The 18,393-nt window shown below is 34.1% G+C and overlaps 1 protein-coding gene across 1 annotated transcript; it reads right to left on the bottom strand.

Moving 5' to 3' along the window:
• Positions 1-4,871: 4,871 nt before the first annotated feature.
• On the bottom strand, positions 4,872-16,660 carry LOC112515115 (phenylalanine--tRNA ligase alpha subunit, cytoplasmic). The gene is made up of 18 exons (XM_025121784.1): positions 16,255-16,660; positions 13,461-13,583; positions 12,842-12,934; positions 10,985-11,041; positions 10,662-10,717; positions 10,364-10,456; positions 9,901-9,991; positions 9,230-9,267; positions 9,109-9,147; positions 8,770-8,846; positions 8,603-8,687; positions 8,128-8,224; positions 7,807-7,903; positions 7,309-7,380; positions 6,918-6,984; positions 6,715-6,840; positions 5,278-5,332; positions 4,872-5,181 (listed from the first exon to the last, which is right to left on the bottom strand). Exons 1-18 carry the CDS (start codon positions 16,399-16,401, stop codon positions 5,128-5,130), a joined length of 1,467 nt encoding a protein of 488 aa, XP_024977552.1. The 5' UTR covers positions 16,402-16,660; the 3' UTR covers positions 4,872-5,127.
• Positions 16,661-18,393: the final 1,733 nt, after the last annotated feature.

Below are 18,393 nucleotides of genomic sequence, written 5' to 3'. Positions count from 1 at the left end.
CAGTGATGCGATGTGCGATTTTGGGACATCGGGTTTTTTATCCCAAAAGTAAACCTAAAGACAAGAGATGGGAATTGATAGAACGAGAATAAGATTAAAAAAAACAATGTAATAAAATGAGCAAGATAAGAAGACTAATAGCTATTTCCTCAAAACAACCATCTTGAATTGGTCAGGATTCAAAACTGTTTCATGTAAACCACCCTAAAAAAACTACTCAACAGTATCCATCACTTGCATCGGTCTGCAAGATTCGCTTGTTAGTGGCAGTGAGAATCTTTAAAGGGGGCATCACATCTGCTAATTGTTTTATTGTCTTTACAGCTAGCGTCTGCTTGTCAGTAATTTATCAAAATGAGCATATAACCATTACAAAAATTTCATGATTTGGGTTTCTTTCTCTCCACTACCATAACAGCATTGTGAAACAATGATAAAAGTTGTAAGAAGTTATACATGAATCCTGTTATCTTTTCAAAATTTGGGATCCAGAAACATCAAGAAAAGAAAAGGGTTTAGTTGCTTACGATAACAAGTTTTTATGTATAACATGAATGTTGTGGTTCATTGTTCACTCGATGTTTAGAAAATGATATCGGTAACTCAACAAACGTTTGGCCGATGGGCCGTTTGGTCTAATGGAATGGTTCTGAAGGATTTAAATTTCATGAAAGGATTTGAAATCTTTTGTAGGATTTGGAATTGAATTGAATTCCATTTTTTTAATAAATATTTTATAAAGGGGAGTTTCAAATACAAACCATGTAATTTTTATAAACTTTACAAATCGATCTCAACTATACATTTAAATAATTAACAGTATTGGATTAAATCAGTTTCTAAATTTAATCTCAACCGCATTTTATGACCACTTCTAAATTTTAAAGTAAATAAAACCAAGGGTTGTAGAGATTATAAAAATTACATGGTTTGTATTTGAAACTCTGGTTTATAAAAGGAAAAAGTCCAATAAAACCTAATAAATTTTCTCATTTTGAATTATTTAGTCCCTAAACTATTTTTCTTGAATGAGAAAAACCATTAAATTTTCTTATTTTGAATTATTAAGTCTCTAAAATGTTTTTTGGAATGAAAAAACATTAAACTTTCACATTTTGAATGATTAAGACTCTGATTTTTTAAGAAAATAAATAAACCACCGAATTTTTACTAGTTGGTTAATGTAATTTTTTCTGGTTAAAATAATATAGTTAACCAATTTTTAAAGTGCTATGATATATTTAATATAAAAAATGTTCAGTAACTTAATCATTCAAATTGAGAAAGTTCAATGGTTTTCTAGTTCAAAAAGAAAAAGTTTAATGTTTTTTCATTTAAAAAATAATTCATGGACTTGATCATTCAAAATAAAAAAAAATTAATAGTTTTTTCATCAAACATAGTTCAAGAATTTAATCATTTAAAACGAGATAATTCGTTGGATTTTTTGGAACTTTTCGTTTTATAAAAACAAGTTATAAGAAAATATAAATTATCATTTTATTAATTGATTATTATAAAACAAATATTTTCAACATACTTTAAAACATTATACACACAAATCTGACAAAATACCAACAACACCCATGGGATTTCTAAATCTAATGTTTATGGGATTTCAATGAAATATAGAGAATCCTTCAAATCAAACATGAGATTAAAATAAAATTGAATTCCAAATCCTACAAACCAAACGGGACCTCAGACTAAATGTAAGGATTTGGAATTGAAAAGATTTAGAATCAAAATGATTTGAAATCTTCGGTATGAAGGGTTTACAATTAAACTGAAATCAATTTTTTATAGATATTTATAATTAATTACAAAAATAATTAAATTACATTTTATTAATTGATTATCACAAAACAAATATTTTTAACATATTTAAAAACATTATTCAACAAATTTTAAGAAATGTCGCAAAATAGCAACTACCCTAAGGTGCGTTTGGTTTGCAGGAATGTTTCTGAGGGATTTGGATTCCCAGAAGGGATTTGGATTCCATGGGATTTGGATTGGATTGGATTTAAAATTCATCCATGTGTTTGGTTTGCAGGATTTGGATTGGATTTGAAATCCATTCCTTTATAAATCATGTTTGGTTTGTAGGATTTGGATTGTAATTTTTTTTGTAATTATTTTAATCACCAAATCCCTTTCATTTTCTTAAACCTATCTATTTAACCAATAAACCTAAATATTTAACAATCAAACTTTTTCATCCAAAATACATATTTAATCAACAAACATGTTAATCCAAAATACATATTTAACAATCAAATTTTTTCATCCAAAATACGTATTTAACTATCAAACTCGTTAATCCAAAATACATATTTAACAATCAAATTTTTTCATCCAAAATACGTATTTAACTATCAAACTCGTTAATCCAAAATACATATTTAACAATCAAATTTTTATCATCCAAAATACAAATTTAACTACCAAATTGTTCTTCCAAAACCACACATTTACCCACCAAAATTTTCATTCATTTAAAACCCAATTGACGTAAGCTTCCCTATCCGCTTCTTGCAAATCCCAAAACATGTTCACCTTTTCAGGATCGTCTCTTATCAATGAAATTACTTTAAACTTCTCYGGTTGGGCCAATGTCTGCATTTTTGATATCTCAGAAGTGATCATCGAACGTTTCTTATCAAGTTTTTCTTCTCGTTCGACACCCTTGTTAAGTGTGTTCGCCATTTTCTCCAAAGTTGCTCCAAATTTAGTAACCGCATCTACTCGAYGTTTTCTMTTCTTACCACGCACAYTTGAAGTTTCTTCAGATTGCATATTTGCATTCCCACCTTGAACATGGACAACTATCTTAAACCATTCCAATGACTCTTGTCTCATTTGCTTATGTAACCGTCTTGTTAAACTAAGTCGGTCCATTTCCTGTCCAATTACTCAAATTGTTAAACATATAGAAGTTGTAGTGTTTTTGGGCAATATATCAATACATTATCATCTAATAAAAGCTATATGTGAAATATCTCATATTCATTCCGACCTTTTTCCTTGAATCCAAGTCTTGAGGCATTCCCAACCTCAAATGAGAAGTTGCTACAGTGACAGAGCACATCATATGTAGCAAAAAGCTAGAATAAAAGCATTATGTGGTAGGGTTATTAGCTGGTAAGCATAGAGAGTCTTACCCGATAAATGATGCCGAGGACTCTTACCTGGGTAAGCATTTACCGGGTAAATTGTTGTATACGATACCGTTTTAATATACTATAATCTTATATGGTAAAATATATTATAGTGTTGACTCCTACTAGTAAGCACTTACTGGGTAAGTATTTGAGTAAACGGCCCCTAAGACATTAACCTATAAGGCTTGGTTCTTGTATTCATGTCTATTTTTGAATGCCTTTCTATGTATTTACATGTTAGAGAAGGCTTAGTTTGAATATTCTAGAGCTTGACTAAAAACAGATTAAAGAATACTACTACTACTATTAACACTTTCAAGTTGGAGTGTATACATCAGTATACCCAAAATATCACAAAGGCTTAGTTTGAATATTCTAGAGCTGGACACCCAAACAACTAAAAACTGGCTTGATAGATGGAAGTCGCCTAGATGTATTGCTGACCCTCTTGCATATATAACAAAATTATGGTAACCTCAAAATGCAGTCCAGAAATGCAGTCCAAAGTATATAGAACGCCTATTTGATAGTAGTCAAAGAAACCCCCAACACCCAGAAACTCCAAAGTATATAGAACGCCTATTTGAGTGACATTATCAAGTTATACCCAACTAATGCAAAGAAAGGATTGAAAGCAGTCGAAACTCAAACCTGAAGCATCCTACCAGATTTTTTCAACTTAAGCTAAGTTCTACTTGTAACAAACAGAAGAAACTTTGGGATGTTCAATATTGAGCACGGCTTAAAGAATACTTAATCAGTAGGTATCATAAAAAGAACTTCCAAATCAGTGATTGAAATAAAACTAGCGACAGTGATTGAAAAGGCACACAAGCTCCAAGGCACACAAAATACTACAAAAGGGAAAAAGGGATTTACCTGCTCAGTGATGGGAGAAGGGGGCAAAGAGGATGGGTTTATCGGCGGGTTAGGGCGGCAGCTTCGTGAGGGGACGGGAAGGGAGCAACTGTGAGGACGACCGATTAGGGCGCAACTTCGCGAGGGGACGGGAAGGGAGCAACTGTGAGGACGACCGATTAGGGCGCCACTTCGCGAGGGGACGGGAAGGGAGCACCTGCGAGGAGGACCTATTAGGGCACAGCTTCGCAAGGGGACGGGAAGGAAGCACCGGTGAGGAGGACTGATTAGAGCGGATGGAAGGGAAGCTGGGTGAAGGAAGCAGGAGGAAGCGATGGGAGGAAAAAGCTTGGATTTGGATTTCAAATCCCGCACCTTTGGGAAGGATTTCCAAATCCCGYGTCTAAKGGATTTTAATGAAATCCCAGGATTCCAAATCCCTTCAATTTGGCAAACCAAACATAGGATTGGAATGGATTTCAAATCCAAATCCCCCCAATTCCATTCCAATCCCGCAAACCAAACGCATGGGATTTTATTGAAATTATGGTATTTCAATTCCAGACTTTCCATAAACCAACGCAAAATTGGAATGGAATCTAATTCCAAATTCATAAAAAGAAAATTCACAACCGAAGAAACCTTTGCTTGTCGACACAATTCTACACTCGTAACCATTACTCCTGGAGTTGCACAACTCAAAAAAACAACCAGCTACGCTTTTCGGATGGTAACCAGTTGGGCTAAACCAGTTTATATCCAGCCCAACCGGTCGAGCCTTATCTGGTTACTGATCAGACGCGGTTCAAGGGCCAGTAGCCCAGTACTATGGACCATTGACACAGAATGTAGTTTGCAGCATATCGTAGTACAAACTACAAAATAAAGGAATATGGATTACAAAAATGTACGGAAAATTCCCAAATTTCATAACAAAGACTACAAATCTATCGTTGAACAAATATCAGGGAGCAAACAGCTAAAAGGATCACCATGATGATGGGGAGTATTCTGTGCCAATAAACTTAAGGTGTATGAGTCGAAGATAACATATATTAATTGATCATTTGCATCGTAATCGACCATTAAGGTATACATAGAAATCTTATTGCAGACCAATGCGGCATATGGGGTTGCTCTTAATGAGACTGAGGTCCACCTGCATAACACGAAAAACATAATCAAACAACATTTTGATCGTCTAAATGTTTGTAAAACGGATATAGATGTAATGGTTTCATGCGATTATACATACCTTGTGCCCGAAAAGATCTCTGATGTTATCAATGCCATAAAGTATCATAGTTGGCCTGTTTGCAGAACACAAAAGGACTTATATATAGTTAACTGTATTGTCATTAGTATCAATGTGAAAATCAAGGATCTTTTCAACTGTGAACTTACAAAGTCCATTAACTACAGTTGCGTAATTCCAGTGGGGGCTAAAACATGTCTAAATGATATTAAATATATAGAGGGAGGTCAAGGGGAAAACTCCCCAAAAAAAATGAAAAACTAAGAACACCTTGGTAACGATTTATCCGTGCGATATGCACGTGTACATACAACTAACTAAAAATGAGCATGCTATGCACGTGTCCTTAGCGGACAAATTACTTCTATTCACAGATGCATACCGTACAGATAAATGGTGACAAGGGTGATCATCAGTTGTTCATTTTTTTTTTACAGTTTTCTCCTGAATCTAACTCTATATATATGTGGGTAGGGTAGAGTTGGGTTTCGGAGAAGAGAAGTTATGTTGAGAAGCATAAGAAGAGATCCCCGCCCTTGGATCAATTATAATTGAATGTCAACACTAATGAGGTGCACCGAGATGCACTGGATCAATTCCTTTCTAAAACGCAATTCATGGGTGGGCATAAGATTAGAAGTGATCAAGGGTTCCGATCTCTTCTTACACTTCTCGCTGTAACTTCCCCTCTCACACATCCTTCACCAATGTGGGTATGCACTAGATCCCATCAAAAATTCACATTTAAACATGCTTGGACAAAAGTGGTACTTGTTTCAAATAAAATATTAGAAAAATATAGCAGATTTTTTTAAAGGGAAAGAATATAACAGATTAGAAGCAGCATTTTACAAGCATGCCTTGGATTAAACATGTTTGCTTAATATTTAAAAAATATATTGGGTCGATCATAAAACATTAATGCACCAAATCCCATTGTATTCGGCTTCTCATACTAGTTTCAGAAGAGGAAAAAAATTACAAATATAGCAATGGATTAAAACACTTCACAAGCATGCTTTGGATTAAAGGGGTGAGGTCGAATGATTCATTTGATCCATTCCAACATTAAGTGTCCACATTATTATTTTAGTTTGTCCCAAAATAATGTGTCCATTTCAAAAAGCAAGTGCAGAATTTACAAATCTACCTTTAACTATGAGATGGAGACATTTGTTACTCCCTCTATTATTAAGAGTACAATTGTCATTTAGTTAATTAAAAAGTGAAATAATTACACATTTCTAGAACTGTGTGACTTTTTCATTGTGAGCATTTATTTTGAGAGGAAGGAGTATATCGGAATGCTACTCAGTTTCCAGTTACTAGGTAATCAAAGCCCTTCGTACTAATTTCCGTTTTGTAAAATCTGCACATATATCTTAAAGTGGCTAAAAAGCTCACAATGAATTATGAACATGTATTGTTTAAACGTACCGTTCCAGGGAAAGTCCCCACGCAATAACTCTAACATCCTCGGGGAGTCCCATAGGAAGTAACATTTCGGGTCTGAACATCCCAGAATTTCCCACTTCAACCCACTTCTTAAAGCCTTCATGATAACTGCCAGAACAGATAATACATTGATCATTTCCAAATATTGTTGCCGTTATTAAGAATTAAAAATAACGATGTCCTACCCAAATATTTCCATGCTGGGTTCAGTGTAAGGGTTGTAGGCAGGCTTGAAACGCAACTTGGACATTCCTGGAACAAAAGACAACACAAGAAGATAAAATGCAATAAATCTTACATGCTTCTCTAAAGTCATAAACGAAATTTTACACGGTTCCCAGTACTCCAAAACCTAACGAAGAAATATTACATATTGGAAATGCTTTGGATAAATAAACTTTAATTGATTTGACGAAAAATTATTATCCAATTATTGGAACCAAGAATATAGATGCTGATATGGGTTGTTCCCCCAAATCCCTACCCCCTTAACCTGAAGTCTTAGCTTCATCCGCTATAGAGAAACTAAAATATTAGCATGCTCATGTAATCATGTTTGAGGGAGATATATATTACCCAAACGTGAGAAGAAGTCATACAGCACACCCTGCAGGTCCCCAAGATTTAGTCCGCGATCACATATAAGCCCTGAAACCAGAAGTAGAAACCATATCGTACTAATGCGTCATGCCTACAAGAACTCACGATATATGCAATTTCTAACGTCCAATATATGCACACCTTATAATGCTTTACCATGTGCTATTCACACAATGAGAACATGTTGGTTCAAGTGTACAAATATAAAATTTCTATCATGTGTATACTTGACGGACTTCACGCCAAGAATTAACTCGCGAGAATTCCTAGTGAAAGTTACAATAAACTAGGAATGTCCAGTTTGACTTCTGTAAGTGTTCCATTTTAATCTACGCCGTTAAGTAGAAGGCAAGATTAAATCCCATTCAAGGACAAGTAGTCAGTGAAAACTAGCATAAAGCAGGAGCTGATTGCGTGTGCAAAACCTAGGCATGTAGCAGAGATTTCATTAAAAATGGACAAAGACAAAGATACCTTCTATTTGATGAAATTCTGCAAGATGTGTCCGATCAACAGCTTCATTTCTGAAAACCCGATCAACAGAATAGTACTTTTTGGCTTCAAAAGGTTTCTGCAAAGTATGGTAGTTGATAGATTCATATGCAGCCAAACAATGTCTTTAAACTCCAAACTAAAGCAACAATAATAAAAACAGGAAACCAGCATACAGGATTAAAAGAATCTCTCTATCAATCCATTTTTCTTTATGCTAGCTTTATTTTTTTTAAATCATTAACAAAGCAATGCACCGTTATAATGTATGAAGAACCTTTATAAAGGATTAAAAAAGAAAACCTGTGCAAGTGCATACAGCATCCTCGAGGAGACAGCAGTTGTATGAGTTCGTAGTAAGTTTTTATTTGCTTCGTCTCGTTTCCAGTCATATTGATACCTGCAAAGAAAAATGTTGCTACATTTGTTAGAAAGACATCATAGTAAAAAAGTAAAGGTGTATATGTAGGGAGGGAGGTTCAGAGAAAAACCCCCAAAAAAATGAAAAACTGAGAAACACCCTAGTAACCATTGTAACCATCCATTCATCCGGACGGTATGCAAAAGTGCATACAAGTAATTGAAGTTGTTTCTTGGTTTTTATGCACGTGTGCATGTTATGCACATACGCATAGCGAAGAAATTGCTTACAAGTTACTTGTATGCACATGTGCATACCGTCCAGATGAACGGTTACCAGTGTTACTCATTTTTTCATTTATTTGTGCTTTTCCCCTGAACCTGACCCTACATATAGAAATTCTATATGATTGCATACCCTCTTGATCCATGACCTCCAGACTCATGAATCTGCTTCACCCTCTCAACATAATCTTCCGGAAGCATCTTTGTGGTAGAAGGTTCTACATATGTCATTGCCATATCACCCATTAGAGTAACACCCGATGCAAAAACAAAAGACACAAAACTGCAGTTTGAACATACCTCGTAAAAAGAATGTATCATGTGAATCACGGGCAGGGTGTTGTTGCGGTTGGAAAAGTGCATCAAAGTTCCAGAAGCTGCATTGGTGAATGAAAAAAATGGACAGCTGATTATAACAATCACTAAACTACATTCCAATGAATTGTGACTTAAAATGTCCTTCAAAGAAAGAAGGTAGGATAAAACAAAGAGGTCAACACACCAAACCGTAATAGGTCCGATTAACCAGATTCTTGTGTATCAATATGAAATATTTCTTAATTTAATAACATTGACTAATTATGGCTAGTTGAGGTTGTAGATGATCGAGCTCAAAATATGAAAGAGAATTGTGGCTACCTGCTTTCCACATAATTGTTTGTGGGCATCTCCTCGAATCTGCAATCACACAAACAGGTATTATAAAATCTATCATCCTTGTAATTATGCCAGGATGAAAACTAAGAGTTCATATCATTACCCCATCTGAAGGAAAATCATCTGCATTTGTCGCCGTACCTGCAATAAGTTAATATTCAGAGACTGATATCTACTTTAGATGAGCAATTGCATCATCTGTGCAATCTTTTTAAATGACAACATATCCCAACCTGTTGTTCAGAATAAAAGAAGACATTTACCACATATTAATACCAACAAATTAACTATACAAGGCTTCTTTGTTATAGGGCAGGTATACTTCAGTGCCACATCAAGATTATTTACATGTTTACCTCAACAACTAGATGCAACCAAAATTAAAACTTTGGCAAGAATAAAATGTCTCTGTGTCCGATGCATTGACCATGTTTGGCACCAACATTTTCTGTTTCCTATTTTTATTTTAACAGCCTCAGAAATTGTCCTGTATCATTTTGTAGCTGATTAAAATATACAAATGCATCCAACCTCACCCAAGAAACAAAAAGAAGAGTAATAACAGGAAAACTCTGATGCATGCAATCCTCGCTTAACTATAATCCAACTTATGTTTTAGGGAGAGATATCTAATTTTAGTATCTACTTAATTGCGCCAATATCACGTTATCAATCATAGAAACCCCGCTTTTCGTTATGATACAAAATGATCATGACAAGATAAGATCATTGAAACAATCAAAGAGAACACAAAATGATGAATTGAATTCTTGCCTTGAGCAGTGGATGGAGATAACCGCCTTCAGCAGGCAAACCTTTTGCACTGAAATTATATTCTTTAAACTGCAAATCCTTCCAGTCACCCCTTGAAAACAAAAACAAAATTCAAGTATCAAAATTTCAAGCATCTGGATTTCACCAATAGGGAACAAAATTTAAAGCGCTTGACCAACTCTTACGACAATGCATAAAATTGCAAGCACGTTTTTCCTATAAAATAGAGAAGAGCAGGTATTACCGAAATGCTACTAAAGTGTGTATTTTTAACAGTTCAATGAACAAACCAAAGCAAAAGCCAACTATTTCTGTCAGATTGATTACTTGTTAATATCCCAACCTAAAATAACTAGAATACAACAATCTCTATGATCATCTTATGTTTGTATAATACCTCTGCAAATTTTATTTGCTTACAATTGACAAGATAAGATATAATGACTATGCAGCTTTTTAATACCTTTGCAGATTTTCTCGGGTTAAATCAGTGGCAGGCTTCCTTCTTTTTGGGGCATAATTAGGACCTTTTCTAACTGAGTAGCCTTTCCATATCCTGTAAAAAGTGTGCAGACATCCACATCACATAAGATGTAAGCATATGATTAAGATGTAAAACGGAAAACAATTACTGTGACAAACTAAGCCAAACATATAACTGATGAGTGCACAACAATGAAGACAAAGCTGGTAAAAAATACCCATTTTAACTTTATGTATAACCAAAACATAGAAGTAGGATGTCATAAAAGAAATATTACTGTGGAGAAATAAGTTTTCTTCTCTTCAGAGCATCAATTTCCTCTTGGCTAACGGCCTGAAATAGATTATACCAATGGTCAAGCATAAGCACTATGTTTTGTCATCCACAAGTTGATAGGAAGATCGACATATTTAGCTGTCTACTAAGCAAGCGTTACAAAACTAGTCAAGTATTTTGGTCGGTTTATCTACAATTTCTAACAACAGTTCAACAAATTCAAAGTCGAAGGATGATGTCTTAGATTAGTAAAACTTGTCATCCTGGACAATAACCAACGATTCATTTTCTAAATATAGATAATAAATTAGTAAATTCATGCACCTCTCCATCATTTATCCTTACGAGCATAGCCTTCACATTATCATCGACATGTGCAACCTAAATCAAGTCAGAAATAACAAAAGTTTAGTTTTTACTACAACAAAAAGAAAAACTTAGCAGCATATATGAAACTTGAATTAATTAAGCAGACGTGTGAGCATGTGCATAACATGGATTAGCACATAACAAATTAAACCATATGAACCAAATTAGCAATGGAGATCAGATATTTGTGCATCATATTGCTTACTCCACCACAACAAAAGTAATATAATTAAATTTTATGAAAAGAATAACAAAAATTTCCACCATGCATATTCCATATTATAAGCCCAAGAAAATGAGATTAGAAAAATCCAAAAAAACTAATTAAGGGTTACAAGGAAATAGTAAGAAAAATGGAAGGGAACTTGACGACTCCTTCCTTATGATAATACAAGGTTTCAAGTAAGATCAAAGTGTTGGTGAAGAAAATAATAAAAAGATGAAGGCAGGTAAACCTTTAGGGGAAGATAGCATTCCAATAGAGGTTTTACGGAGCTGTTACAGATATAGGTCATAAGTATGGCTCACTCGTTACGAGAAGCCTAAGGCATTGATGAAAATTATAAGAAATTAAGTTATCAAAAAGTGAGGATGGAGCATTGTAAGTGAGACCTAATGCTTAGCTAAAGCCCAAGCACAAGTATCTCATCTCAAAGTCCGAGTAGTTGCTTTTAGAACTTCACTTGACGATGACTTGAAAGATTTTTATACTTTTTTGGCTGAGCCACCGAACTCGAAACCATTGGAACTAAACCTCAATCAAAGAAAACTGTTAAATCAAAGATGATAAGTGACTGATCGAAAAAACAAGAGCATAGTATAATGTATACATGGCTGGCTGAAATTTTTGTACAACAAAGGTGTAGCTTATTGGTTGTATTACTCACTAACTTATTTGAGTCACCAACAAATTAAGGTTAATGTTTCTCATTGTTCATACAGAAAGGTGTGCCCAAGAACATAAACTCAATAACGAGTTTGTTACCATGAGAAAAACTATAGGAAAGGCAAGCACATTACTGAAAATTCTAAGATATGAATATTTAAAATTATGATTATTTAAAGATAAATTTGCATCTATTGATTTAATAGAAACGGCATTTAGATGATTGTCACAAAGAAAAATGAAAAGCTATGTTGTTATAGCGATCAAAATACAAAATAGAGGCCAAGACTGAAATTTGAAATAGCGGTTATCGCGGTGGTAGAGCGGTCCAAAAATAGCGCTTCATATAATATTTCTTAGAATTATATATAACATATATGTATGCATACATAAACATAGTATATGCATTAATTAAAAATATAGTTTCAACATCAAAACATCAACTTAAACAAGTTTCACAAAACAAAATAGGAAAAGTGTTCATAAACGAGCTAATTGCAAGCAATAGGTTCAGCATCCGAGTCAAAATAAAAGCCCAACAAAGGCAAAAATGTAAGCATTAGATTCAAAAGAGGCCAGAAGAGAATATCGGTATTGCGGACCGCTGTTTTACATCCAATACCGGTGAAATAGTGGTAAATTGCGCCGCTATAATCGAAACCGCAATTTCCACCTATATTGCACTGCTATTTCTCTTTGACCGATAACCGCTATTGCGCCGCAATTAACAGCATAGATGAAGAAGAAACTCAGATGACATAGGTTCTCTATGAGAGGCAACATTATTTAAAAATTTTATCAACATTATTAGTTCAAGCTTTTGATATCAAGCAAGCAAGAAAGAACTTCGGAGGCTGAACTATATTGATAAAGAACTAGCAACTTCAAATATGCAATCATCCTCAGCAATACTCGATTAACTTTACCTTTCTAGAGACTTGTGACTTCCCCATCTCCACCCATTTATTTTTTATGGCTTGCTGGCAACCTATTTTGAAAACTGAGTCTCCCAACTTCTTCTGCATCAAAAACATCAATTTATTGAGTATATCTTCCAACAAGCAACAAATAGTTCTCGGGCACCAAGACTAGACATGAAATAAAAGATCATATGCTAAGAAAACTGACATGTAAAATAACTAAGACAAATTAACTTCTAGCAACCCTGTAGACACCATTGCCAGAATTTCACTGCTTTTTTTCAGTTGCTTAAAGCAGCAGGCCCAGTAGAGATAATAAAAACAAAGGAGACATAAAATTTATTCTCCATTTGGACTATGTACTCTCTTTGTAAAAACATATTGGAATTGACTTTCATATGCTTCCAGGTCTAACAAAAAAGTCCACATCGACTTCCAAAGATGTTAGAACTCAAAACACATCAGATAAAATAAATAGACCAACAAAATGTAATCACTGTGAATACACAAATCAAGAAGGTAAAGTTTAGAGTGCCATGAACTTGCTAGAAGACGTCATACTCTTTTAACAATGTATTTCGGAGTTCCTATTCCATCTTGTAGCTAGAGGATTGGTCTGTTTTACCTGCAGTTCAACTCGTGAGATACCCTCCTGTGGGATGGCCATGAATAGTTGGAATTCCGGAGATCCATTAGCAGCATAAGTTTTGCCTTCAGCAGTTAGTTGCCATCTCTCCTTCTTAATATCCTATATACAAAAGGAATTTCTGGTTTATATACGAAAATTTAAAACCAAATCCATATATACATCCAAAAGGGAATGAGAACAAATATTAAAAAGGGTAGAAATGACTACAAAAAACACAAGAAATCTACAATTAATAGTGAATGACAAAGCCATTAACTCATTACTCAGTTATCTCTTTAACCTATAAAACATCATAAAATATATACAAATAAACAACACACATAATAACTTTGATCAATAGCCATTATATTTTTATTTCTTGATACGGCACAAAGAATACAAATTGCTGCAGAATCAAGATGTTAGGAAGGTTTAGAAGCTTTTTAAGGAAATCACCAAGCTGATAAGTTCCTGTCTTAATCAATAGCCATTATATTATTATTTTTCTCTTCTTCTCCTAAGGTTCATAGAATTTTTGGGGTCTCGCTTTCGCTATTTATTGCAAAAAAATAAAAGACAAGGGGGGGACATAAAGGCCTTACCCATGAACATCAAGGGAAAGGATCTCAACCAGAAATATGATACTTTGTCGCGGAAGACCATCCATACTCATCCCCGAAAACAATTTTAATGTTGAAAGGGTCACATTCAAATTTTGCAATCATATCAACCATCTTCCATATGTATTATCAAAAATATCCATACATTTAATACCCGTCAGATAATTCATGCCAATGGGCCATATAGAAAAAAATGTCACTACACTTCTACACAATTTTCAATAATATGCTCAAATATGAACTCACATACTTCACCCTCAATCAGTCACATCATTTCCTCCAATTTTAATCAAATTACCCAATATAAATCATCAAAACTGGTTGGGATGATTAACATTCTCTTCATCAAACTGTTCTACCCTTTGACCTCTAGTCCCAAAATGACTATTCATAATAGTAAACTTCATTAAAAAGTTGAATGAAAATGATGCAATTGTAAGATTGTGGAACTATAAGAGGGTTGTTGATAAAATTTTTTGTACCAGTGTGTGCTTGCAACAAGTGTGAAAGTACAATGACCACTCTACTATATTACCATATTACTGAAAGTATTTATTTGTGTTTCAAATTATAACAATATATTCCAGAAAACATGAATATTAAAAATTTTCATCCTGCTGTAATTTGATGAGTCACTACTCCCTACAATATATACAGACTGTTCTGGGTTTACATGATTTTTTATTTTCAAAGGTATCCGAAAAGAACATGTGGGGATAAAACAAGAATTGTCCCTGAATATACGATATAGTCAGTATGCATATTAGCATAAGTCCAGAATCCATGTTTCTGTAGCTAAGTATTTGTGTATGTCCTTTTCCACCAATCAGGCAGTTGATATGATTAAATTGCAGTGTGTTGATGTATAACAAAAACATGAAAATGATCTTATACTTTGGAACACAGAGGTGGCTATTGCCTATTATTTCTTTTTAAACTACCAAACTTAGTCATCTCAATTCTCACTTTGCTCTTTTTGTTCCCTGGTTTCTCACTATCTCTGCCTCAAAAGGCACCAGTCCAAATGAATATATGAATGGGGCAAACTTTAGTCTTCTGGCCAAGCGAGGCCAAAAACTTTATTGCAGTTTCAAGCACAAAGTGAAGTACCACGTCTTCTGAATATTGATAATTGGCTGGATATTCCCAGATTTTCAGATTATTCATAGAGAATAGCTAACTACTGCAGGTGGGGGAGGAGATGGAGACATAGAGGCGGGATGGGGGAAGGTTATAGAGCCACCAGATGGCGCAACAATGTCCTAAGATAGATAGAAGGGAGGCTCCTTGCCAGTAATTAGGAGTGTCCTTTGTGCACAATTGGTAGCTACTGTTAGGATGATCTGTGTTGTTCCATTGTTGTATGGTTTTACTGCCTATATCATACTTCGTTTTTTACTCGCATTCAAATTTTATAATTATTTCACATTGTCCTTGGCCTTGCTCTCAAATAACTTTTCCAGGGTTTCTAAATTTCTCACAAATTCCTGTAACTCTTTTCTCATGTTGAGGACCTTCAAGAGAACAGCATCTCTACTCTCTACTCCTTGAAGCAGAGGAAAGGTATACGTGCATCTTATCCCCCAAACCCAATTCTCGAGTTAGATACTCCCAAATGTATCAAAATCGCAAGACGAATAGTATTATAAATGTAATCAAATTATAAATTATTGTACGATTTTCTACATATTTTGTAAAATTTTATATTAAATTTTGTTATGCAAATTTGCATCACTTGGTATGTTTTACTAAAAATATATTGAGGTATTAATAAAAATGAAATGCATTATAGTTGTGGAATCAATATCAAATTGTTAGCCCAAAATTATCACAAAAGAAGTTACTTGACATTAATCCAAAATGTTAGCCGAGATTACTAAACATTATACTAAGTTAAAAAGAACAATTAGGGATGACTGATTGGGACCCTACTGCCTAAACAGGTATCCCCTAACCAGAACGGTTCATTTGTGCACTTCTAGGTTTCAATTAAGCCAACCCCTTGGTTAATCCTCACTTCACCATTACAGTATAGTTCATCGCAAATTAAAATGTAGACTTCTTGTATCAGTGTGGATGAGGAATGAGTCTAATCATGTATACAGAAATTGACGAATTGAGTTACATCATAATCTTCATTTCGTCTCTAATAAATTGGACAAGAAAAAGACCTGAGCATCGACGAATCGAAAGCCATTGAGACTCTTAATGACGTTCACAATCTCGTCATGACTGATCCCTTGTTCCACAGCGAACTCACCTGAATCTGTTATCAGTTCGTTCTTTTCCAGAAACCCCAATACTGCTTCTTCCGCCATCTGTTTGCCTGTATATGTCAATAACTACTTAAACTTCAATCAAATAGAGTAGGTGCCCACTGTTCCCACGTGCCGTCGGTCGTCCACGGCGGAGGGAACGAACAGAGGGAGGCGTCACTGATGGTGAGACAGGATTAGTAAGAAGGGTTTTGCCTTTCCGTTCTTTTCTTTTCTGCCCCCTGTAAATTACCTCTAGTTTTCTTTGAAACAGCAAAAATGTTGGACCCAGAAAGGACTTGGATCGATTGAAACTGCCACCAAAATCCAAATGCTACTCAACGGAATCCAATCTACATGGATGCTCGTATTAAAACAACGTACAGGGATCCGCCTGTTTACGGATCTTGGGCTTTTTGGCCCAACAGCCAAATTTAAGTTGTTTGCTTCATTTTTTTATTACTACTAGAATCATACATCTTGATTATAATATTTTATTATATTTTTTATCTGTATCAATGTTATATTACAATTTTATATGGTTTTAAGAAAGCGATAATGTTTTTATATTTAAAAAAATTATATAAATGTTATTATTAAATTAATTATTTAAAAGTTCTTAATTTTTTTTAATTCCATTTTTTTATTATACTTTAATTTCGATTTAATAACGAATGGTTTAATAATATAATTTTTTACAAAGATAATAATTAAGAATTTTGTTAGACCTTAATGATTATCCTGATTATATTTTAGGTTTTCTATATTTAAAATGAGGTGTTTATCATATATTTAATTATGTTTATATGTAGTTAGTTATGTGAATTCAAACATAGAGCTTTAATAAGTTCTATTTACGCACGATTTACTTATAATCTTATATTTGAAATAATATGCATCAATAAATAGTACTTGATGTATAAAAATGGTCATTAGGAGTTTTTTTGTCAAATTCTTTATAATATAGTATAGCTATATTGATAACGTTGTTTTTGTGAATTAATATGTCGGTAAAGATTTAAAAAAGGTTCTGTTAGGAAGGGTTTATCTATAAATGGGATGAGTATGTTTTTTAATTATAAAGACAAGTTTAGAATAACTTGGCTTTTTCATAAAATTTCTTAAAAGCTTACCGAATAAGACACTTTCTATATCATTAATCCACTACCAAACATGTATAGTTGGCCGAATAAGTTGTAAGTTTCATTAAGTTCATTAAGCTATTAACAAACAAACCCTAAATGTAAAATAAGAACAAGTTCCTAAATATGGTCCACTTGTTAACAAGTTAACAACTTGCAACATTCTACACAAAATGTTAAAATTAAAAAAAGTTTAATGCGTGTTTTCAAGTTTACAGACCGAAACATGCGAACTTAATATCGCAAAATAAAGTGTATATGGTTCTATGTATGCAAACTTTGTCTCTACCTAAAAATAAGTAAACGACCGAGAGATTGATTAAGTAAGTACTTTTAACTTAAAAAAACAAAAAACAAGAAATAACAGATACGGAATAAAAAAAACGCAGTAGTAGCAACTACCAGAGCAAGGATAAAGATTACAAAATACCATGTACTGAAATAAAATAAAAACTAATACCAGCATAAGAACAATGTAGAAGTAGGAAAAAACTGACATTGCTCTTTATAAACCAGAAGCCTTTAGTAAACCTATGGGTTATGTACTGCTTACCCCATGCTCGTCGTTTGTCTATGCTGGCTACAGGTCCCCTACATAATATGTTACCTTGGTCGTACGTCTCCAGTTGCTCATATCAAACACCATGTTCTCGAAAACATCTAGTGGCATCGTGTCCTTCCTCGACTACTCATCTCATGTTCTCCTTCACCTACATCTTCTCCTCACCCCCTCAACCGTCGTACTTCCTATTATCCTCACTAATTACATCAGTTGTTTCCTACATAGGTAGAGATGGCGAAACATGGTTTGACCCCGCCCAGGTGCATGACAAACTGAGACATGTTATGAAACTGGTTACGAGATTTCTAAAAATTAAAAGCCCGAAATTGGACCAGAGATCGCGCATGGATC

Source organism: Cynara cardunculus (assembly GCF_001531365.2).
Source record: "Cynara cardunculus var. scolymus isolate 2C chromosome LG 1, CcrdV1, whole genome shotgun sequence".
NCBI classification, from domain to species: domain Eukaryota; kingdom Viridiplantae; phylum Streptophyta; class Magnoliopsida; order Asterales; family Asteraceae; genus Cynara; species Cynara cardunculus.
The sequence above is the reverse complement of the archived record's forward strand: the minus strand, read 5'-3'. Positions and strand labels throughout refer to the sequence as shown.